Raw genomic sequence first — 26,464 nt, 5'->3', positions numbered from 1 at the left:
CGAAAAAAATTTTTATTCTCTATTGTCTTCTGGCACTTTTCTACTCACTTCATATCTTGTTGTTACCAACATAAGTGCCTGCTCCACTCACTTTTCTGAATTAAAAATTCACCCCATACACCGGAGCATACTCAATGTCTCAATCGTTTCTATGTTATATGTTTGTGATGAAAATATTGGCTATTAAGCTTAACTGCTGGTCAAAATTACTTCGCGATGGTGGCGAACGAATCGGCGATCTCAAGAAGTGGGTGAGAGAGGGATCTAGAAATGACTTTGGGTTTGAAACGAATATTTTTGTGTTCGTGGATAGCTCACACGGTAGAGCCACGCTCTCACCTGCCAGGCGGAGTTGTCGTACCAATAAGGTCGCAGGTTCAAACCCCACCACCGACGCGAAAATTTTTTTATTCTCTATTGTCTTCTGGCACTTTTCTACTCACTTCATATCTTGTTGTTACCAACATAAGTGCCTGCTCCACTCACTTTTCTGAATTAAACAGTCATGCCTAAGGCGTTTATTTGTTCGGTCGGCGAGAATTACTGAATGGAATGTAAAGCATTGTATTATGACATCAGGGCCCGTTTTCATGAACGCGGACTAGATTTAGTTATTTACTAGTAGTAGTCTAGTAATGACTTTCTAGTCTTAAGCCTAAGCGGAGCGAGTGACCAAAAAATCGGATTTCATGAACGTTTTCTAGTTTCAGACTAGCTCAGCTCTTGCCTAGAAGTGGGCGTTGTAAGGACGATGACTAATTCGGCTATTTTGTGCTGGTAACATCACGCTCTCTAGTAATTGGTGGCAGGTAAGATACCAACGCAAAAGATTTCCAAAGAGGAAATTAGAAACACATCCGATATAGATAATATTTTGTTATTTTTTTACATTTTAACTTACTTTTGCCATTATGAATCAAATCACATGATGTTGTTTGTCGACTGATAGATAACAATGATGTCTTGTCGACTATCAATTCTATATTTAGGCCAATGAAAGTTTCATTGAAACTCATACAAATTGAACAAACAAAAAAAAAGAGATAGAAAGAACTTCGTTCTGATGAATCGCATAATTCTAGTCAGTTACAATGCCAGCAGCATAACTATTGTCTCCACAATACCTTCTATTTATTTTTTTTGGGTTGTTCTTGGACACAAATCCTGATTTCGATTCTTCATTCACTCGCAACTGGTGAGCCGATTATATTCATTTTTTTTTTTAGATTTTACTCATAGAAAATGTGTAATTTCGACGATCTGCACTAGGTTTTTTTTTAAAGCCATTGTCAATTGCAACAGGACACTTTTTGCCTCTGCAATTTGTGACCGACGTATTTTCCTTCCAAATCGAACTTCCCTCAATCTAAAGATAGCTGCTATCTTGTAGACGTTATGATGTATTCGAGTAACTAGTCTCAGACTAACGCTTGAAGTCCTGTTTCGGCAAAAGACTAAAACTTGGCCAAATTTCGTCCGAGGTATCTTGATTTTAGTCTGAGATTTGATTAGTCAGCTCACATGAATTCCATTTTTTTTCAAGTCCTTGACTAAAGTCAGAAATGGAGGCTAAGCTCTCGTCCGCGTTCATGGAAACGGGCCCATAAGACATACTTGGCAAGGATGAATAGCAAGATGGAAGCATTGTTGTATGAAACGAATTGTCGGATGGAATGTAACTTTCTATCGGGCACTGTTGTCTGAAAGGACTTGTCGGAAAGAATGTAACTTTCTATCTTTCATTGTTGGAGGAAAGGAATTGCCTGATAGAGCATAGCTTTCTGTCAGGCATTTCAACATCACACGGAAAGGCGAGCATGTTTGGCTAGATGGAATATAGTTTGTTTTTGTTTTGTTTTTGTTTTTTGGTATGATTAGCGCATTTTTCTCTTGGTCGGGGAGGATCTGTTAACAGGAAAGTAACATTCTATAAAATGTTGTAAAATGATACCGATGAGGGTTGCAAGTGCTTGGTTAGGTAAAATACACACACACACACGCACACACACACACACACACACACACAAACTGTAACTTTCTCTCATTCATTGTTGTCGGAAAGGAATTGCTGGATGAAATGTCATCTTTGATCTGGCAATGTTGTCGGAGAGGACTTGACGGATAGAATGAAACTTTCTATCCAGTAGTGTTGTAGGATAGGACTTGTCGGGTAGACTTCTACTTTCTACCCAGTATTTTTGTCGGAAATAATTTGCTCAGGAAGTTTAACATTCTATTCAGCATTGTTTTAGGAGGAGTCTAGCTTTCTATTAAGCAATGTAACAAAGCACCTATAGGGCTTTTTTGCCAGCGGAAAATTACCCGATGGAATGTGAAGCGTTGTAAAATTAAATGACACCACTGAGGGGTGCATATACTAAACAAGGATGAAATGCAAGATAGAACGTTCTTTCAGATATTGTTGTCTGAAAGGACTTGCCGGATGGAATGTTACTTTCAATTTGGCATTGTTGTCTGAAAGGACTTGCCGGATGGAATGTTACTTCCTATCTGGCATTGTTGTCTGAAAGGACTTGTCGGATGGAATGTTACTTTCAATTTGGCATTGTTGTCTGAAAGGACTTGCCGGATGGAACGTTGCTTCCTATCTGGCATTGTTGTCTGAAAGGACTTGTCGGATGGAATGTTACTTTCAATTTGGCATTGTTGTCTGAAAGGACTTGCCGGATGGAATGTTACTTCCTATCTGGCATTGTTGTCTGAAAGGACTTGTCGGATGGAATGTTACTTTCAATTTGGCATTGTTGTCTGAAAGGACTTGCGGATGGAATGTTACTTCCTACTGGCATTGTTGTCTGAAGGACTTGCGATGATTTACTTCCTATCTGGCATTGTTGTCTGAAAGGACTTGCCGGATGGAATGTTACTTCCTATCTGGCATTGTTGTCTGAAAGGACTTGCCCGATGGAATGTGACTTTCTCTCTGGCATTGTTGTCTGAAAGGACTTGCCGGATGGAATGTTACTTCCTATCTGGCATCGCTGATGGAGAGGAATTGATACGTTTGTTTAATGATATCACTTGATAATTGTTGCTATGGTTGGCAAAATATAGCAAAGAAAACCATTTTAACTATTATCTTTTAGTGTGAGTCCCGGGTTATTCAATCAACATACACCTTTGAAAATTACTTAAGTTATCGTATAACTTATCATAGCCAGGAGAGTTAATATTTCAGTAGTTCTAATTATGACCCGAAAATTTTGGTAAACGCGTAGCCTTGTTAAGAATATAAGTATTAAAAATTGTCCCAACTATCGGGAGCCTCTGTGGTGTAATGTTAGCACGTCTGACCGGTTATCAGAAGGTCTGAGGTTCGATCCCCAGTCGAGGTCGATTAATTTTTGGGGATTTTTTTCTTCATTTTTTCTGTCTTGCTTTGTCTGGCACCTTTCACACACACACACACAAACACACATACACACATACACACACACACACACACTTATTCATATATTCAAACGCTAGCTCTCTTTTCTAGGGTCTTTTTTCCAAGTCTCGCTCGAAAATGGAAAATGAACGTCCGTCGTTTCACAGCAAATGTATTATAATACTTAATCTTTTCGCCATTATGGACTCTCAATTAGTCGCAATGTCAAATAAATATCCACTAAACGTGCTCAAAGCGCTTTACAAAGGGTCTCTGACCAACAGCAACGCTTAACCTGTAGGACGGGACATGACGCCTGTTAGGTGATATTACAATTTTTTTTGGGACAGAGACAACGCTGTTCACGTTCAGGTACTCATTTTACACATGAGTACGGTGAGAAAATGTGAGTAAAGTTGACTCAACTATGCGCCGAGCGAGGCTCGAACCCATGACTTTCCGATCCGAAAGCGAGTGTCATACCACAAGACAACAAGCCCGCACAACTTTTATTGTGCGTAATTATTATGAATTATGAATAGTGCAAAAGCACTATCTAGTATCTGATACCGAATAACCAATTCGTAAAAGCCCAATGCTGATACTGAATAACCATGTCGTAAAAGGTATGCCGCGAGAGTTATGAGATGTCTTGGTTACTATAAATTATAAAACAAGCGTTGATGGTGTAAGACTGAAATTTTGAAACATAAAAGAGTAAGTCTATTTCAAATTGCTACGATGAATTTTGTCCAAATTGGCATGAAAAATAGATAAATGATTATAATATTGAATGAGAATATGATACATTTTATATTTATTTGAGCTCACATGTGTAAATGAGTTGTCTCTGTCCGAAATAAATTATTGTAATATCGCATAACAGGCGTCATGTCCCGTCCTACATGTTAGGTGTTGCTGTTAGCCAGGACACCTTGTAAAGGACATTGAGCACGTTTAGTGGATATTGCTCTATATTAAAAGCTCAAAAATAACCTTAAACGTATATAGTCTCATACATGTTAAATGTTGCTGTTGACCAGGGACCACTTGTAAAGCGATTTGAGCACATTTAGTGGATATTGCGCTATATAAAGCACAATTTAATTTAATTAATACAATTAAGTGAGAACTACTATTTAGAATATTTGGCAAAAAATAAAAGCAAATACCTCAGTGGCGTCATTTTTTTTCCTTCTATTTTCCCAGCTCACCCCTAGGTCAGGTTATTTTTGAATCGATATTTATTAAGATTTACTTTTATTCACGAACAAACAAACACATGCATAAGTGACAAATCAAATCTTTTGAATTGAAATTTTACACGGAATTGATCTCGGCGTTATATATAGGGAATGAGATTAGCGGAAGAGTAGCGTCCCTTGATTGGACGTCACCGATGAGAAGTTATTTGTAAACAAACCAACTACAAGCCAAACGCTCCAAATAAAAAAAAATATTATTCATATTTCTGTACAAAAATGCATATCATAATCAACGTTATGCATTTTTGTACAGAAATATGAATAATAAATTTTGTTTTTGGAGTGCTTGGCTTGTAGTTGGTTTGTTTACAAATAACTTCTCCACCAGTGACGTCCAACCAAGGGACGATACTCTTCCGCTAATCTCATTCTCTATTGGCATTGGATGAGAAACACCTTTAGACTGATATATAATCTATCTGCGAAGACATACAAAAATCAACGAATCTTATCAAAAAGTCTTTGGTGTCTTCCTGGCATGGTTCAGGAATGGCGCGTATGAATCTGTTGGCACACACTCCGAAATCCTTCACGAATGCTACCTGACTGTCGGTTGAGGTCGAGTTGTCGAGATTATGACGGGCTTCGTCATTACACGCCTCGAATTGTTGGCCCAGGGACCCAGAAAAACAGGCACCGGCTTCTCCGAAGGAATCAAGGTCCTGGCAAATCTGTCTTATGATTTTATCTTTGTACTCAATCTGTTTCCTTAAATAGATCGCTTCACAATCATCGCGCCAGCAAACTGTGGAATAGAAAAGTAAATGTGATCATCTCTTGAAAATCAAAAAAAATCTCTTTACTTAGGAAGATCGCATCGCAATCATCCCGCCGGCATTAAATAGCGCAATATCAACTAAACGTGCACAATGCGCTTTACAAATACTTTTTCCGATAGAAACGACGCTGTTAACGGTCAGGTACTCATTTTACACCTGAGTACGGTGAGAAAATGCGAGTTAAGAGCCTTTTCCAATGACTCAACTCAATGAGTACAGACGATACAAGTTATTTTTCATTATATTTTATTTGTTTTCCACGTTTATTTGTGTATTGTTATGCTGACGAAGGGTTTGTACCCGAAACGCCTTTCCATTTTCACTCTTTCGTTAGTATTTGACCAACCGTCTCAAAACGTTATTCTGTCGGGATGAAGAGGGACCCTAAAAATGAATTTGGAATTAAAAGGATGAGAAATTATACCTTTCAGTTTTTGTAATACAAGAACTAGCATTAACAACAAGAAACGAAGTGAGTAGGAAAGTGCCAGAAGACAATATCTAGAGAATAACAACTTCGCGGTCGCTTCGACTGTAGATCTACCCTTTCCCCAAGGTCATGGGTTCGAGCCCCCATTGCCCAGAAGTTTATAATTTCGATTGACTTCTCGCACTTTCCTACTCCTTTCAATTCTTGTTATTTTCAACATAAGTGAGTGCTCCACTCACTTTTCTGAAGAAATAGTGTTAATTTGCCATAGATACAAACATAGATTAGCCCCAACTTTCATGGTAGTGGGTATAAATTCAATTTTCAGCGCGTAGGTCATCCCAACATAATACCGTTTTGAGACGGAGGTCACAAATATGAAATTTTGATCAATTCGAAACATATTTTTAAAAATAAAAAGAACGGTTCTCTAAACGTCGAATATCATCTCCCAAAACTATCTCTCCATTTGACTGTTTCCCTCTAAGCAAGGGCATCTGGCCAGGGACGGGACAATACCAAGAAATTCCATCCCAAGACAAAGACAGAAAGCATGTTGGAAAGAAGATAAAGGGGGATAGAAGACACAGGAAGTTCCACCCTGCCCACTATGGGAGGTCAGGAACCCCACCAAGAAATTACGTCAATGGGGAGCAGAATTTGTGATGTCACACCTTCGTCTCTTTCGATTCAAAACTCATTGGAAGTGGCAACCAGTCATCTTGAGGAATAAAAATGAATAGGTTACGTACTGAATCATAAGGTAGCAATACTATTTTAGTAGCAGGGTGTATAGGCAGAGTCAAATAATTACTAGGCATAGAAGAAAGAGGATGACTGATCTTTATTGACAACCAGCAATTCTTTTTGTTTTGTATACTTCTCCATTATCTAATGTCATCCTTGGTCATGGGCTGCGCTATCATCTCTATGCAGATGATACGCAACTTTATGCTACTGATAAAACTAAAAATCTCGAAAATATTGCGAAACGTTTGGAAGAATGTGTGGCGGATGTAAAAGAGTGGATGGATGCAAACAAGTTGAAAATGAATGAGTCAAAAACAGAAGTGGTGATTGTGGGAAATAGAGGGCAGTTGAAGGTGAATGATGGTCTTGAGGTGTTGATTGGGGGTGAAAAGATCAAAGTTTCAAAGACTGTGAAAAATTTGGGTGTCTATTTTGATTCAGAAATGAGAATGTCAGCTCACATTTCTGCTCTCTGTAAATCTTTATACTTTCAATTGAAGAAAATCAGTTCGATCCGTCAGTATATTGCAGTTAAAACATGTAAAACATTGGTTGTTTCCCTCATTTTTTCGAAACTAGATTATTGTAACTCCCTGCTTGTCAACTTGCCTAAGGCTTCTATTAAACAAATACAACTACTGCAAAACAGTGCAGCAAGATTAGTTTTTGGCAAAAAGAAAATTTGATCATGCAACCCCTTTGTTGGCCTCTCTCCACTGGTTGCCCATTGAAAACCGCACATATTTCAAAGCTGCGTGTCTTGTTTATAAGTGTTTGACTGGTATAGCACCGGCATATCTCACAGATCACGTGGTCATGTGTAAATTTGAAAATTACACTTTAAGATCATGTAATGACCAAACGAAAATTTCGGAAAAAAGATCAAGAACAAAATTTGGTGATAGATCGTTTGCTTGTTTCGGCCCCAATATTTGGAATGAACTACCACGTGGTCTGAGGGAGTGTAAGTCTTTACCTACCTTTAAAAAGAATCTCAAGACACATTTTACTGTATTTGTTTTTATTGACCCTATGAATCCTTGATTTGGCCATGACTTATTATTATCATTATTACTTTATTTTTTTCACTTAAAATTGATAATTTATATTGTAAAGTGCCCAGAGCTTGTGTTTTACACGGGATTGAGCGCTGTATAAATGTGTATTATTATTATTATTATTATTATTATTATTATTATTATTATTATTATTATTATCAATAGCTTGTTCGATGTTCCTTTTGTACTAACAGCTTACAATACCCTTCAATGCTTATACCTAGGAACTCATTGACACCTGAGTCCAATGAGACAATGTGAATAAATAGAATTATTCCCAAGAGCATTCACAACGCCGTATCGTGATCATCCGGGTACTGAATACGCTTGGCATACAAAAAAGGAACCCCTTACCCTGCATTACGCTTGGCATACAACAAAAAAAAAAAGAACATCTTACCCTGCATTACGCTTGGCATACAACAACAAAAAAGAACCTCTTACCCTGCATTACGCTTGGCATACAACAAAAAAAAGAACATCTTACCCTGCATTACGCTTGGCATACAACGAAAAAAAGAACATCTTACCCTGCATTACGCTTGGCATACAAAAAAGGAACCCCATACCCTTCATTACGCTTGGCATACAACAAAAAAGAACCCCTTACCCTGCATTACGCTTGGCATACAACAAAAAAGAACCTCTTACCCTGCATTACGCTTGGCATACAACAAAAAAAAAGAACATCTTACCCTGCATTACGCTTGGCATACAAAAAAAGGAACCCCTTACCCTGCATTACGCTTGGCAAACAACAAAAAAAACCTCTTACCCTGCATTACGCTTGGCATACAACAACAAAAAAGAACCTCTTACCCTGCATTACGCTTGGCATGCAAAAAAAGGAACCTCTTACCCTGCATTACGCTTGGCATACAACAACAAAAAAGAACCTCTTACCCTGCATTACGCTTGGAATAAAACAACAAAAAAGAACCTCTTACCCTGCATTACGCTTGGCATACAACAAAAAAAAAAAAAGAACCACTTACCCTCCATAACGCTTGGACCGTTGCACCAGCCGGGTGCTTCTTCGTATATCTCAGAGGGAGAAAACCGTTGAATCACCTCGATGTAATTCGTGGGCGTCTCATAATTACAGTCATCAATTGACGGGCACAGGTGTAACTCAAAATCTGTCGTGTAATTAGCCTCTTTTATTACTTCACGTTTTAGACGGTCGTGTCCCAATGCCGTTGTCAACCAATCAGAACTTATAGATGCAGCCATCCCGACTTTGAACATGAAATAAATAAATAAATAAATAAATAAATAAATAAATAAATAAATAAATAAATAAATAAATAAATAAACTAGAGCTTTAACATAGACCAATATCTACTTAACACGTTCAAAACGCTTTACAAGGGGTCCAGGTACTCATTTTCCACCTGAGTATGATGAGAGAAGGTGAGTAAGAACCTTTTACAAGGACTCAACTATGCGCCACTCGGGATTCGAACCCAGGACATTGCGATTCGAAAGTGAATGGCAGCACAAAAAGTTTAATCGATGGTTGAATATGATAATATTTTGTGACAACGTCTACCTATTAGCAGGTCTGAGAACCTAGATTGATATTGACGCTGTGTGTTTAGCCAAAATACTCACTATATCCGCCAGCCAGGTTTAGCTCACCATGCAACACACAAAACTATGTATAACCTTGACCGTTATAGTCTGATTGGTATACTTTAGTGAGAACTATTCATAAAATTGGTTGGCAATATTATGATTCGAATCAAGGAAAAATTTAAATAAAATTCTAAAATACTTATTACCATTTTATATTCATGAATTTTCTTTTAAACATTAGATGGTAATTTATTATTTCTCATCGATTTTGGGAAATTATTGACCTTAAGGAGAGATCTCATAGATCCCGTGTTTCGGTTACAGTGTCAAAATACTTCTCATTATCGGTCAAAAATCAAATTTTATTATTACACATTATTTCAGAAATCAACATAGACTGTCTTGACGGTTATTATTCATCTTACCCGCATTTTGTAGAAAAAGGGATAGAAATACAACATTCAAAAGCATTTTTATTTTCAGTGGAGAAAAACTATCGAGTTATAAAAGTCACGTCCTACTAATACAACACTGGTGGGTTTAAGATCAGTTGTCACAATAACACTGTAGTTAATCATTTCATAATGCCAACCTATTATATAGAGTGTTATTAGCCTCCCAAGTTGGGCAGAATACTATTTTTAACCAGTTATCCGCATTCAAATCTAGATCTATTATATAGAGTGTTATAAGCTTCCGAAATTGGGCAGAATACTGTTGTAACCAGTTATCCGTATTCAAATCTAGATCAAGCCTCCGCTCTGCTTTAGATATAGTTACGATCTGGACTTCAACCTTCTTTGGCTTCTATTGGTCTCACAGTACTAATATCATGATGTTCAATCCAGACGGCGAACGAACCCGCCCGGTAGCCTCGTCACAAATCAACGTTCGACCAGATACTCTGCTTTTTTAGGTTCGAGTTCACAACACATACATGTGGGACAAGTGGAAAGTCCCCGCTGATGAAGCTTCTTTGACAAAATGGTTTTCACATTTCACATTTAATACAGTTCCTATATAAGATCCCAACTTTGTCACAAAAAGTCTTAAAGAGAAGCGATAAATATCGTACTATAGTGTAGTTTGGATGATTGAGTGATGTCAACCTCATCTTCTTCTTTCTTCTTCTTTTTCTTCTTCTTCTTCTTCTTCTTCTTCTCATTTTCTTTTATTTTTTTTATTTTATTCTTTATTATTATTTTATTATTATTATTATTATTATTATTATTATTATTATTATATTATTATTATTATTATTATTATTATTATTATTATTATTATTATATTATTATATTATATATTATTATTATTATTATTATATTATTATTATTATTATTATTATTATTATTATTATTATTATTATTATTATTATTATATATTATTTATTATTATTATTATTATTATTATTATATCATTATTATTATTATTGTTAATTATTATTATTATATTGTTATTATTGTTATTTATTATTATTATTTATTATTATTATCATCATCATTCATCATCATCATCATCATCATCATCATCATTCATCATCATCATCATCACATACTCTCATGCAGTTGAAATTTACGATTTGCAATGCAAGTCTATTCTCTCTCTCTCTCTTTCTCTCTCTCTCTCTCTCTCTCTCTCTCTCTCTCTCTCTATATTATATATATATATATATATATATATATAAACATTATAAGTATAATTATTATTTCTTCTACAGTACTGTTTCTTGTAACTAGGACAATCTACGGGAAGTCCGAGTGACAAGAAACAGTACTGTAGAAATAATAATAATTATACTTAAAATGTTTATAAATAGCTCCTTTTATCAAAAAGTTGAGCACTATTATTTCATGGTTTTTGCTTTTATAATTTATATATACTAGTAAAAAGCCCGCAATTTTGCGGGGAAAGAACTATTTTTATTCGATTTTGTACCCACCATCATTTAATGAGGGCAGATTGGTAAACAACGTTGTCTGTGTAACTTGGTACATCCGCTGTTGATTTTTCTGTGTGGCCCAACATTAAGTGTAAGCCACTATAGCCTCTGACCCGTGACACAGCAACATACAGTTGTCCGCGTGTGAAAACAGGTTGTGGTAAGAAAATCAACCGCGAAAATAAACCTGAAGTAGCAGACGTGAGCAGAGTTGAAAGACGATCCTGGGATCGAGAACTTGCCTTACAGTACAGTACTCTGATGATCATGTTTGGTGGCGTTTTCATGCACCTCCGTTGGAGGTGTACAAAAGCGCACCGTTTTCATGCACCTCTGTTGGCGGTGTGGTTGATTAATGAAAATGTTGCTGCTTGAAGATCGAAGGAAAAAATAACGATAAGTGTTGAATTGTAACCCTCAATTTATTAGACGAAGACATACAGTGGACGTTTCTGATTTCCCCTTTATCGGACACTAGGGACGAATGAGAGACGTGTAGTGTGAATGGCGTAGATAAGGTAAATAGAAATAAGCAATGTTGGGACAGGAAGTTTTTGAAAAAACAACAACAACAACAACAAAAAGAAAAAAAAATCCAATGAAATGACAAAGACGAGTTAAACGAATAAACTAATGATAATGATAAAATATTATAAAATGATAACAATCACGTTTACATATAAATGCACGTCGATAACACATTGAATGGTACCGATGTTGGTTTTTTAAAATAATATAATAATTAATAATAATAATAATAATAATAATAATAATAATATAATAATAATAATAATAAATAATAATAATAATAATAATAATAATAATAATAATAATAATAATAATATAATAATATAATAATAATAATAATAATAATATAATAATAATAATAATAAATAATAATAATAATAATTAAGGTTTTAAATATATGTCCAGTAACTATAACACGAAAATTATGTCTTTCTCAATAAAGTAAACTTTTTTTTAAATGTCCACAATGGGATTGAACCCAGTACTTTCAAGGTTAAAGAAGTTAAACCTGGGTATTATCCACCCGAAACCATCACATTGAAAGCATCAAAGGGGCAATAATAATACTTGATGTCATAAATAGATGAAAACTGTTGGAAAACTTGGTGTAGATCTGAATTCCGTAAAGTAATTAAGTGAATACATTATTTCGAATGCAACGATTTGCGTAAAAACGCCAAACTGACAACTTTTTACAGTGTCGAAATTGATTGTTTTTGAGAGTGTTCGTGTCGTCGGACATATTTTATTATATTTGTTTGACTCAACGAACCTTCAAACTGACATTAAATTATAAAATGAAATCAAGTCACCTGTTTATCTATCTGTAAAACATACATTTCTAATTTTCAAATCCTTCAGTAGATAGAGTTGTGTGTCGCATATTTTTTTTATTGACTCAAATAAGCACAATGTTCTCCACAAGGTTATATTTTTTTAAAGAAAGGATACATATATATATATATATATATATATATATATATATATATATATATATATATATATATATATATATATGTGTGTGTGTGTGTGTGTGTGTGTATGTGTGCTCGTCAAGGCACGTCCAAATACTTACGCAGTGCTGAAATAGGACTACAGGAGCTTCAACCTGAAGTAATAATAATAATAATTCTTTATTCTCTTTTAAAAATTAACAATTTGTCATTGGGTTACACATTTATAACAATACAATATTGACATAGACACACTCACACAGATGCACACAAGGAACATCGCAGTCATCGAAAAAAATACGTCTCTCTCTCTCTCTCTCTCTCTCTCTCTCTCTCTCTCTCTCTCTCTCCATCGCTCTTTTCCTCCCCATCCATCTTCTCTGCATGTGAGGAACAACCATCGATGCTGTGAGTTTGTCCAAAATGCTCAAAACACCCGCGAGCAGGACACAACGCACCAATACACAAAAACCACACGCAAAGTAGTTTCTATCTGATGTTCTGCATCTTGCAAAACTATGCCTCCCTCATCGTGTACAAATGGATAACACCTGTAGGAAGAGACGTTAGGAAGAAGGTTCTAGAGCTTCGTCTTTTCACCTCTTCTGGCAGACAAACAAATATTAAAACAAACAAACAAACAAACAAACAAACAAACAAACAAACAGGATTATTATGTCAATATATGCCTTTATCATTGGAGGGATACGAATCTCATTCTCAACATTCACGTGTGCCAAAACTTCGAATCAAAATTTCACTTATGGTCCAATATGACTTTCATTCACATCAAATCACTGTCGCGGCAATTTCGTGTGACCAACATCTCACACACAGCATGTCAACATTAATAACATTAATCTGTGCGGCTATGTGGTCTCGTGGTATGACACTCGCTGTCGGATCGGAAGGTCCTGGGTTCGAGCCTCGATCGGCGCATAGGTGAGTCCTTGGAAAAAGGCTCTTTACTCACATTTTCTCACCGTACTCAGGTGTAAAATGAGTACCTGGCCATTCACGGCATTGTCTCTGTCCCGCCAAACAGGGCGTCATGTATCGTCCTGCATGTTAAGCGTTGCTGTTGGTCAGCATGGACCCTTTGTAAAGCGCTTTGAGCACGTTTGGTGAATATTGCTAAATTTTTTTTAAAACGCTCAAAAAGCTCGAACTCAAATTACGACAATCCTCAAAGAAATATAGCAAATCATTATCATATACCTGGAGGCTAAGACTTTATCTCAATATAGTAAGACCCCACATCATTTGTGTATTTTTACATCCATTTCCAGGGATTGGAAAACAATGGATTTTATACAGTTTCAATTATCACATCATGATACATTAGCCTTGAGGTTTCATCGGTTTTAACTCTGAATAAATATCATGACCAAATAAATCTCAAACCTTCGCTAAGTCCCAGGTTTGAGAGTTGTTGCCGAGATGGGGGTCGTTTAACTCTCTCCTTACCACCCATAGGAAAATCGTCACATTTGTTACGATTCAATCAACAGTTTTCTCATCTCTTGTACACCACAAAATGTAAAGAAATGCTTTGATTACAGCTATAAATACTTAACCCTGTGCTGTAGACACAATTTTTCTGAACAATATTCTGTATAGAATACACTTGTTACTTTATTGTTTGATTAGGAAAAGTCTATTTTTGTGTTGGGTGGGTGTGAATTTTTGGGGGAAATTCTAAACATGGATGGTAAGGAAAGAGTTAAATCGGTACGATATTTGAAGGACGAGCGTTTTGGTCAAGTTTTTGAATACTTGCCTGGCCAGAGTACATCAGTTAACTGGTTAAAGTAAAGAACTCGATGACTGTCGCCACAAGACAAGATTTATATGATCTACTTAACTAAAGACATGTTTAGCCTGGCTAGAGCGAGAATGAATATCATATCAAAAACCAGGCCAGTCGATTTAAATTGAATTGTGACCCATATAGCCTCAAAACCGTATCATGTTGCAGTGAACCAGATGTCGAAAAGTTGTTTTACAGTCAAAATAAAAACAAAAACAAGAGATATGAAATTTTAGTTTTTGTCATTCTGAAAAACTATATGTATTTTCCTCAGTACGACATGTTAATGTATCCCAGGTCTCATATTATGTTATCGCTATAATTTAATTTGTGTAGAATCTAAATAGCCATTTCAAAATACTGTTTTGAAACCGTGCGTCGCCTATTGGTAAACTGTCCCCTTCATTACAAGTCAAAACCTTGATAGGGAAACCAAAGGCCCAAAGCACTTTAGGCCTCTTGATCAGTTCGTGGAAGTCCAAGGTTTGAGTTTTCCCAAGATGAGGAACATTCAACCCCTTCTTTACCACCTATAAGGAATGAGATTAGCGGAAGGACAGTACCGATGGAAGTATAGGCAGTATTAGTAGCGATTCTCCCAGTGTGTAAGTCATATTATATATATATATATATATATATATATATATATATATATATATAATATATATATTATATATATTATATATATATGTTATATATATATATATATATATATATATATATATATATTATATATATATATATATATATATATATATATATATATATATATATATATATAATACATACACACATTGAAAATTTTGCACTACACACAAAAAAGTTTTGTTAAAAGATTGTGATGTACAAAAGAACCAGAATAAGAAAGATGTTGGCTGCATCTAACGAATGAGATTCTCGGAAGAGTAGCGTCCCTTGATTGACGTCACCGGCGGAGATGTTATTAGAGAGAGAACGTCTATATGGTTTTGCGCATGCGTCTCTCGTCCTCGCTTCCGGTGAAAGCGGCATGAGACACTTCACCGAAAGCGAGGACGAGAGAGACGCATGCGCAAAACCAAAATGACGTTCTCTCTGTAAGTTAACGTCCAATCAAGGGACGCTACTCCGAGAATCTCATTCGTTAGATGCAGCCAACATTTTTCTTATTCTGGTTTTTTTGTACATCACAATATTTTAACAAAACTGCTTGCTATAGTTAAAGTATATTAACACCGTGTTGAAGAGCTCGTTTAGCAGAAAGAAATATGTATAGCAAGAACCAACAGCTTTTGTGCTTGTCATGGTCTCAAGTGAGTAAAGAGCTACTCGACTATGCATAAAGATATATGTAGAATGAGGCCCCAGAATTTACTAGTTACTATAAATGAAAAACAATTAACGATTTGTTTACAATGAAATAACAATAATGATGAAATTTAATTAAAAGAGATAAACAGTGATCGTGGTAGTTACAAATAGAGATGTGAATATATTACGTAACTTATGATAATATGTCAGGTTCGTAAGTTTACGTTTCCAGGCAGTTGACAGGTTTGGATGATATATTCGTCTGATAACAGGCTCGGGCTCGTAAAATTCCACTTCCAGGCAATTGGTAAGGGGTTATTGTGTAAATCTTTGACAGCGGGCTCGGGTTTGATCCTTGAAGATTATACAATCAAAGTTAAAAGCTCCGGCGTCTTAATGGTGTAGATATAATATCTACAAAGTCCCAAAAGATAAAAAATCGTCCAGTATATATAAGGAATAGAGCGACTGGCCGTCCGGCATAGATTGTGAAGAGAAGTGAGTGTAGAATGTTAGACCTATCAGCTTTTATAATAAGTGGCTACGTGACAGAATGTAGAACGAAAAGTATTCACGAATTAGAAATTAATTCGAGGGAAGGCTATAAAAGGAAAGACGATCTAATATTAGAAGGTAAAGTTTATCTAAGCCTACCGAAATATAACTGGAGAGAGATGAATTCAGTTCTCAATAAAATAAAATTTGATAAGATAATTGTGAACAACCTTTACTGTGACACCCCCCACCCACGTTTAAAATATACTCTTTAACCATTATGGGAAAGATAGATTTTACAAACAGAAGTAAATTTACTATCATGATACTCTAGCATTAATCCATTGTTATGATTTGTGCTAAAATTAAATTATTTATTAACTAGACATGGAAATGTTTATATTTACGTAGGTATATGAATGGGTGACAATAACAATGAAAGATTGTGATTACAAATCATTGTGATGAACAACATGATGGCAATGTGATTACAAATCATTGTGATAAACAATAGTGATGGAAATGAAGCATGATTTAAGTCGATGATATGAAGGTAATTTACTGAATGAAATGAATGAAAATGTAAATGGAATATTGACATTTCAATTATTAGTCATAAATGAGTGAAAATTCATAACAATAATAGATAAAGAGAAGATTTCCCAAATCATGAATGGGTATGGTATATATATCCAAACAATACTCAATGTTACATTAAGTTGGGTCATCATGTTTACAAATAAAATTATCGAAATTGTGCGTTCTGATTTGGCATAATTTGCGAGGTAACTAACAGTATGCATGGGAGGTTAAGTTATACCCTTCTCACGTGTTTACACTAATCGAGAAAGTAGGTCGGCGTGAATATTTTCACAGCCTGGTATGTGAGAGATACTGAAAGAGTAATTTTGCAAAAATAGACTCCACCTTAGTACTCTACTATTATTCATTTTGTTATTTCTTATGTACGTGAGTGGTTTATGGTCCGTTTCGACCACAAACTCTTTTAGCAGTAGATATCTGCTGAATGTCTTTAAAGCAAAGACGATGGCCAGTCCTTCACGCTCTATTACAGAGTATCGTGATTCTCTGTCCAATAATTTTCTGCTTGCATATAAGCAAGGCATTAGAGTTCCCTCATGCTCCTGTAATAGTACACCTGCGATGCCCTTATCAGACGCGTCAGTTCTTACAACAAATTCTTTTGACATGTCGGGTAATTTAAGAATTGGTTCTGAACAGAGTAATGCCTTTAATTGGTTAAAGCTATTCTGACACACTTCTGTCCAAACAATTTTGTTCGGTGACCCATTCTTTGTCAGATTTGTTAGCGGTGTCGCGATGTGCGCGAAGTTGTAAATGTATTTCCTGTAAAAATTTAGGAGCCCAAGTACTTTGCGTACTTCTTTTTTGTCTTAGGTGGTTGCAATTGTGCGATTTTTGTTTGTTTTTCTGTCTCGGGTGTCTGTGTCCCATGACCAACGGTATGACCGAGAAAATCAATTTCGTAAAATGCAATGCTTGTTTTTGACGGTTTTGTTGTTAAAGAATTACGTTTTAATGCTTCAAGCACTAATTCTAAGGTTGTCATGTAATCAGTCCATGAGGTTGAGAAAATACATGCGTCGTCGAAGTATGAGAGTGTAGACGGGATGTCTTTTAATAACATACGCATCATTCTTTGGAATGTCGATGCGGCTGTCGATAATCCAAATGGCATATAGTTAAATTCTAACAATCCTAATGGTGATTGAAATGCTGTGTATTTCTTACATGATTCTTTCAGTGGAATCTGCCAGTATCCTCTAGAAAGATCACATTTTGTCATGTATTTTGCTTGAGATAAGGCAGCAAATAAATTCTCTTGATTTGGTATTGGTTCTGCATCAAACACTGTTGCTTCATTTAATTTGCGAAAGTCGATACATAGCCTTATCGATCCGTCTTTCTTTTTCACTACTACTATTGGTGATGAGTATGGGCTTGAAGAATATCTAACTATTCCTGTATCTAGCATATCCTTAACTTCCTTTTCAACTTGTTCTCGTGCGTGAAATGGAATAGGATAGTTTTTCACGTTGATAGGGGTAGATGTGGTTAACTTTATGTCGTGTTCCACTAATGTTGTATGTCCGGGTGCGTCTGTAAAGACTGACTGGTACTTTTCTAATAATGACCTGATTTCTCGTTTCTGACATTCGTTTAGTTGAGGATTGATTGTGACGTCATTAATTGTACTATTTTTAGAGTTACCGTGTTGTGGGGTGTGTTGTAGTTCGACATCATCGCTGTGAGTTTCGATGATTAATCCTACATTTGCAGCTTCAACATGGTTAAATATTGGTTGTGATAATCTGTCTCTATCGAAATATTTTTTTAGCATGTTTGCATGGAATGTCTTTGTTGTGTTGTTAATTTGAATCTCGTAATTAACACCAGATCGTACTGCTAATACCTTGAATGGTCCTTTCCATGTAGCTAAAAGTTTACTCGAGTCATCGGGTAAGAGTATTAGTACTTTGTCACCAATCTCAAATTTTCTTGATTTGCTTTTTCGATCGGAGTATTCCTTGTATTTCTCTGCTTTTTTAGTGACGGATTCCTGTGCTAGCTTACACGTGTCCTCTATTCTGTCTTTCAGGTTTCTTACATATTCGTAAGCAAACATAATTTCGTTATTGTCCTCCTCATTCCCTTTACAAATGTCGGCTACTATATTGATCGGGCCGCGAGGTGATCGTCCATACATCAACTCAAATGGGGAGTAGCCTGTAGATTCTTGGGGTATTTCTCTATATGCAAATAGGATTGCTGGTAAGTATCTGTCCCAATCATCTGGTTTTTCTGCTGACACTTTTCTTAACATATTCTTTAGAGTGCCATTAAATCTTTCACAAAGACCATTTGCTTGGGGGTGGTAGGGAGTTGTGAATGAGTGTTGGATTACCATGAGTTTCATGGTTTCATGCATCATATGTGATGTAAATTGGGGTCCATTGTCCGACAGTATCTCATTTGGTATGCCTATTCTAGTAAAAATTGTCATCAATGCTTCAGCTATGTGATCCGAGTTAGTTGATTTCAAAGCTATCGCTTCTGGCCACCTGGTTGCGTAATCGACTAGTGTTAGTATGTGTGTATGGTTTCTATCTGATTTTGTTAAAGGGCCTATAATGTCAATTGCAACTTTTTGAAAAACTTTTTCAATAACTGGGGTTGTCTCTAATGGCAATCTCGGTATTCTGCCTTTTGCGACTCTTCTTTGGCATGTGTCACAAGATTTCACATATTCTCGGACGTCTTTAGTAATTCCAGGCCATGTGAAATTCTCGGATATTCTCTTCAATGTGGAAGAGCTCCCAAGATGTCCAGAAGTTATTGAATCGTGCGCTATTCCAAGGATTTTGTTTCTGTAAATACTCGGCGTGACCAGTTGTTTAGCTATTTTGTTTCTTTTCCTATGTAACCTGAACAGAATATCTTTTTCAATGATGTATTCAACTTTTGATTTCGTCCCTTTGTTTGCGATATTGAAATATGATGTTAAAGTCGGGTCCTTTTTCTGTTCTTCAATGAACGTGTTCCTGTCAAATTGTTGTGGTTCAAGAGAAATAGTCATTGGCTTCTCTGTTGTCTTAGTCATCTTTCTTGTTTCTGCTAGACAAGCTGTTTCTTGGGTTAATGACCATTCTTTTACATCTGTTGGGTTGTCTTTAAGACCTTTTATATTGCCAACAATAACATCAGCGACGGGGTTGGGAAGTATACAGCATTCCACTATTCCTGTATAGTATGGGGTTTCTATGTACACATTAGCTGTTTCAAAGGTTTCGACTGTGCCACTGAATGTGATGCATTGTACTGTTTTTCCAGTTTTGTCTTCGTCATTGATCAAAGATGCTTTTATTTCTACTGTACTGCATCCTGTGTCTCTCAATATTTTGCAATCAGTTCCATTAGCTTTGCCTTCACAAAAAATAGCGATCCTGATTTGTGAGTTTGTGTTAAAAGTGACATACCTTTCACGCAATACACATTTATATTTTCTCCTGACATTACTCGTGTCTGATTGTTTACACTTGTTTGGAGTGATGCATTTGCAGTTTCTTTTGGATATCCCACGATTTTGTAACATTTGTCTGCTGTGTGGCCTTTCATTCCACAATATTGACATTTAATTATAGGTTTGTTATAGGTTTTCTTATACTCAGTATTATTGTCAGTGCTATTTCTTGTTTTGTTTTGATAGGGTCGGCTATGGTCTCTATTGAACTGTTTGTTCCATGGTTTGTTACTATGATCATCTTGTTTCACTTGCGTGTTCCGAGTGATTGATCGGCTCGTTCTATTTGAGTATTGAACTTTAGGTGTACATGGACTCTGAGCAGCGGCAGCGTAGTATGGTTCCTTCAATGTTCTGCTAAGGGGTGTCAATGGATGTGCGCTGTTAAAGTTTTCTGCGTAGATTTTTAATTTGTCCAAGTTTTCTGGCTTTCTCTCTTTAAAGAATGCGACTAAATCTGGGTTGCAAGCTTGATAGATTCGATTCTTCAGCGTGAGATAGTAAAGGCCTGCAAAGTCGTCTTGTTTTACGTTTGCCAACTCAAGCCACCGATTTAGAAATAGAGTAATTCGGTTCACGAATGTATTAAAGTCTTCTCCACTTTCCGGTTTTGCAGTGTGAAACCTTTCCTGGTAACCATCTTCCGTTAATCTAAATCTTTTTAGTAGAGCGTCTTTAATTTTACCATAGGCATCTGCATCTTCAGTTGTTAAGGTATAGAAAACTTTTAGCGGTTCTCCAGATAAGCAGTTAATCAAGGCTGTAGCCCATTTGCTTTCTGGCCAACGATAACCTTTAGCCTGAACTTCGAATCGGTGTAAGAAGGATTCTAGACAGTCTGAGCGTTCATCGTATGTTGGCATGCGTGGAAGTTTCACGAAAAATTCATCACTATTATTATGTTTTCTTTCATGACCGGTTTTTGTTTTTTCAATTTCCAGCATCATTTGGGTCCTTTTGGTTTCTTCTTCTGCTAAAGCTATTTGTCTTTTTAGTTCCCTTTCTTGGGCTCTTTCTTCTCGTTCTTCTCTGCGTATTCTTTCTTCGTTTTCTTCTCTACGAATTCTTTCTTCATTTTCTTCTCTACGAATTCTTTCTTCATTTTCTTCTCTACGAATTCTTTCTTCATTTTCTTCTCTACGAATTCTTTCTTCTTTTTCTTCTTTTATTTTCTCTTCGCACCATGAAAATATTCTTTCCTGGGGTATTTCTAAGTCCTTTGCGAGACTTAAGTATCTTTTATATGCTTCCATTTTTGCAATAAATTAGTTACGATGTTTTATATATATTATATTGACAGGATACTGTTACTGACTGTTTTATTTATTTACACTTACTGGAATGAACTGTTCTATTTTTAGAAATCTCTCTCTCTTATTTCAACTTATTATGTATGTTGAATTTGATGCCTTTTATCGTTATATCTTATAAAGCAATGTGTCAATACAATGCGGAGTTATTATGACTTGTGTCAATAACAATGTGTCAATCGCGTGTACTCTAAACTATGTTACTACGAAAAATTTATCACCAATGTGTGTGACTCGTCGTTAGTTTGTGTACAATTATTCGCAATGACGCTAATATACTAGAGTGTGATAACAATAATAGGATGCCAAAATAATCCCAAGTTATCTATCACTAAATATAACAGGACGGCTAGTAGACTCCTTTTATTATTTTTTTTTAAAGACTCACTTTTCAGAACATAATATAGAAGTGCTTTCGGTAACAGTAATATGCCAAAAATGCATTTAAAACAAATCACTATGCAAAACAAATCACGATGTCTATAGTTACTATGTGATGCCCAACTCATGCAAAAGAGAATAATGAAGGATATATTTACCAACTCAGTTTGTGGCTGGGACCTCTCTCTTGTTCAATGGTTGTTCAACAATTGTAATTAGGCATTGAAGAGTGTTTAACAGTGATGTCTGAAATACAAAACAATAAAATATCGTAAGATTTACAATAGTTACAAAATGTGTTCACAACACTGAGTGATTGGATGATAGGTGAATGAATCGTTATGGAATGTAAACATATTGAAAACAATTCATGAATGAGGCAAACAACAAAATGAAATGAGTGATATAATAACAAAGTGGACAAGGAATGAATGAATGAATGAAAAACTGAGTGAATAGATGAATGAATGAATGGATAATGTATGAATGAAAGAATGAAGGGAGGAATAAATGTATGAATGATTGGATAAATGAGTGAATAAACGAATGAATGAATGAATGAATGAATGAATAAATGAATGAACAATGAATGAATGAATAATTTATAAATGAATAAATGAATGGAGGAATGAATCAATAAAATGCTATTCAATTTGAATGAAAGAATGAATGGATAAATTGCTATTCCATTTAAATGAAGAAATGAAAAAGAAAAAAAAATTAATCCTGTAAATAGGGAGTTCAATTAAAATATGATCAAGTGGGGCAATTAAGAGTTTTACAATATAAACTTTAAAGTTAGATGAAATAGATATAAGTAACTAAATAAATTCAATTCTTTATATGTGTCCCCTCCAAAATGTCATGGTCTCAAGTGAGTAAAGAGCTACTCGACTATGCATAAAGATATATGTAGAATGAGGCCCCAGAATTTACTAGTTACTATAAATGAAAAATAATTAACGATTTGTTTACAAAGAATGTAGAACGAAAAGTATTCACTAATTAGAAATTAATTCGAGGGAAGGCTATAAAAGGAAAGACGATCTAATATTAGAAGGTAAAGTTTATCTAAGCCTACCGAAATATAACTGGAGTGAGATGAATTCAGTTCTCAAGTAAATAAAATTTGATAAGATAATTGTGAACAACCTTTACTGTGACAGTGCTGAGTGAAATAAGTCTATTTTTGTATATGTTGGGTGTGAGGAAAATCTGGAAAATGGCCGGTAAGAAGAAAGTTAAATCGGTCGATGATGGACGAGATTTTGTCCAAACTTTAAAATACGAGTTTTTTTTTCCCAGAGCAGGGCAGTTAATTGGTCAATCTGGTGGACACAAATTAGATTTATATTGTTTACCCACAATGTAAGTTATCTAGTTAATATTAAGCAGGTTATTCGTGTAACCAGTTTAATATAAAGGCAGTTAATACCCAGATTTGTGAGATTCATATCCATCGACGTTTCAAAATGACACTAAATCTTTGTGACATTTAACAATAATTGGAGCCATTTTCTCTTATCGGACAATAATAATTGTTAACCTTTTATTACTAATGACTATAATCTAGTCCTTGTGAAATAACATCCTAATATGTACGGTCCCATTGTTATGTCGTATTCATGTAGCGGTTTAAATTACTTGATGAGCCAGATGAACCGAAACAAAAGGCCACCTCTATTGCAGTAATAGTAGTAATTGCAGTATTTGTAATGATGATGTGGTGGTGGCTTTAGTAGTAGAGGTAGTTTATTGATGGTATATTCTATTATTTGCAGGAGCACTGAAATATGAGTCATGAAAAACGGCGAATGTGTGTGTGTGTGTATGCGTGTGTGTGTGTGTGTGTGTGTGTGGAGAGAGAGAGAGAGAGAGAGAGAGAGAGAGAGAGAGAGAGGGGGGGGGGGATTACTAAAACTTTATAAAATATATTTAACTGAGTGTAAATGATACAATAAACCGGATAGGATATATTCATATTAAGTTAATCTGACAGATAAGCTAAAAGATTCAAGATGTGAACGAATGATTAAGTCGGAGAGGTGGGGACGGAGAAATTGTCATGGATTGGATTGAGGAAACAAAAACAAAACAATACACGGTCTTGTCAAGTTTCAGACTTGAAGAAAAAGTTGAAACATTCAAAATCTCAATTCTAAGTCACACAAAATGTTTCAATCACCACTACTTTTTTTCCTTCTCAAACTAACACACTCATTCAACTTCAAGCCATTCAACAACACGCCATTTTAACAGAAAATATTGTTATGTTCAGTGATTTGACAAAAACTAATTTCCAGAGACGGGAGAGTGTTTCTACTACTGCAAATAGTGATTAAGCTGTGGAATCACAATTCTCAGTACTACAGCGAATAAGCACTTCAGACAAAAAATAGCACATTTGCCAGAATTGAACTTTAACTCTCTCCTTGCCAGCTATTTTTAGAATGTTACCATATACTTCACACTCACCCAACACAAAAACAGATTTTTTTCAAACAGATTAGCAACAAGTCTATTCTATATTTTGTTCAGAAAAATGAGGTCTGCAACATAGTGTCGAGTTTTTATAGTTAAACTATAACAAAATGAAATCAGAACAAGAAAATTGTTAGCTGCATCGTAACAAATGTGACGATTTTCCTGTGAGTGGTAAGGAGAGGGTTAATCTATTCTTTCAGGGGTCGTCAAGAGGCAAACCAGGTGAAACAGTGGCCATTTCATTTAGAAAATAAATAGCTCTCGAAGTATAAAATAATTCCAATATCGTTCATACATGGAGTAATCTCCAGATCACAAAGCAAGTAGAACTGTTGATGATCCATACCGAAATAATTCTTGTATATCACCAACCCGGCTATTCAAAGTAAGAAACATTTTTTTCAAAAGAAACCATTCTTATCCTTGAAATGTTCTAATTTCAATTACACCGAGGGTTTGTTTGTCTTTTAGACATTTTCCCATTTATATAACTGTTAAATTGAGCTGTAAAATTGAGCTTTTATATAGCTGAATATCCACTAAACGTGCTCAAGCCCTTTATAAGGGGTCCATGACCACAGCAACACGTGACATGTAGAACGAGACATGACGCCTGCTAGGCTACATTACATTTTTTTCCCCGACAGAGACAACGCTGTTAACGGCCATGGACTCATTTTACACCTGTATACGGTGAGAGAACTTGAGTAAAGAGCTTTTTCCAAGGACTCAACTATGCGCCGAGCGAGGCTCGAACCCAGGACCTTCCGATCAAAAAGCGAGTGCCATATCACAAATCCACATAGCCGCACACGTTAAATGGTTTTCTTAATTAGGTATGAGAATGTTATTTCCTGCTAGTCTTTAACATTTATATTTGGGTATGCATTGAAGTAAAGAGCATTTTTTCAAGGACACAACTATGCGCTAAGCGAGGCTGGAACCTAGGACCTTCCGATCCGAAAGCGATTGTCATAGCACAAGACCACATAGCCGCACAATTTAGGTCTAAATTATGCTACTTAAACTTAAATGAAACTTGCATTATGTTCCATTAAGAAGAATTAATGTAGTTTTTCAAAGTTTTGAAGTCTGTAATATTATTGTAATTCTAACCGTTTTCTAAATAAAATTTTCGGGTTCAGGTTTATCACGGCACATTACCGTTTTGAGGCGATGGCCACACATAATAAATGAAGAGGGTTTACTGCCCGAAAATAATGAAGAACTCGAGAATAAAGAAAGTACTAAACGATTTGGCACTTAACAGACCGACTTATTTTTGGATCAGTTGCCAAAATTAAAAAGAAATTGACACTTGAATTGTGTGACTCTTTCAAAAAAATAACGATAAGTATTGAATTGTAAAGCTTCAATTTACTTATTCATTTTTTCCTTCGAGCTTCCAGCAGCAACATTTTCATTTGACTCTTTGATAAAATGGGTTCAACTATGTATTGTTCAATATGGTGATTGACCCAAATGGTTAAATTATACTAACTTGGCTGCGTTATTGTAAGAAAAACCTGGAATCTTATTCTGCCATTCACGTTTTTAAGGTTTTCATATATAGAGACAATAATGGTACCGTAGTCTGAAAAAAAAAAACGCATTTTAAAAATTTTGGCCAGAAAAATCCGCCGTAAAATATCGATCGATTAAAATGACCCTCATCTTGGCGAAAAACTCTCAAATCCGAGGCTTCACAAGTCCCAGGTTTGAGAGGTTTTGCCAAGATGAAAGTCATTTTTCGATCGATATTTGAAGGATGAGTTATCCGACCAAAATCTTTAAATATGTGTTTTTTTTTCTTCCTTCAGAATACGACAGAATGCAATAATATCACCAGACCGCGTTAGCTCAACCAAGATGGTTTTTTTTTCATTTCCATACTTTGATGGTGGACATAAACTAAACCATATTATATCTAGACGTCTAAAATAGAAGAAAAAGAAAAATA

The 26,464-nt window shown here is 35.5% G+C and overlaps 1 protein-coding gene across 1 annotated transcript; it reads right to left on the bottom strand.

The window, feature by feature from the left end:
* Positions 1 to 4,617: 4,617 nt before the first annotated feature.
* Positions 4,618 to 9,835, bottom strand: LOC144956601 (uncharacterized). The gene is made up of 3 exons (XM_078887204.1): positions 9,677 to 9,835; positions 8,669 to 8,911; positions 4,618 to 5,401 (listed from the first exon to the last, which is right to left on the bottom strand). Exons 1-3 carry the CDS (start codon positions 9,720 to 9,722, stop codon positions 5,055 to 5,057), a joined length of 636 nt encoding a protein of 211 aa, XP_078743330.1. The 5' UTR covers positions 9,723 to 9,835; the 3' UTR covers positions 4,618 to 5,054.
* Between the last annotated feature and the right edge of the window lie 16,629 nt (positions 9,836 to 26,464).

Source organism: Berghia stephanieae, chromosome 11 (assembly GCF_034508935.2).
Source record: "Berghia stephanieae isolate SIO BIC M18660-M18661 chromosome 11, UCSD_Bste_1.3, whole genome shotgun sequence".
Classification (NCBI taxonomy): domain Eukaryota; kingdom Metazoa; phylum Mollusca; class Gastropoda; order Nudibranchia; family Aeolidiidae; genus Berghia; species Berghia stephanieae.
The sequence above is the reverse complement of the archived record's forward strand: the minus strand, read 5'-3'. Positions and strand labels throughout refer to the sequence as shown.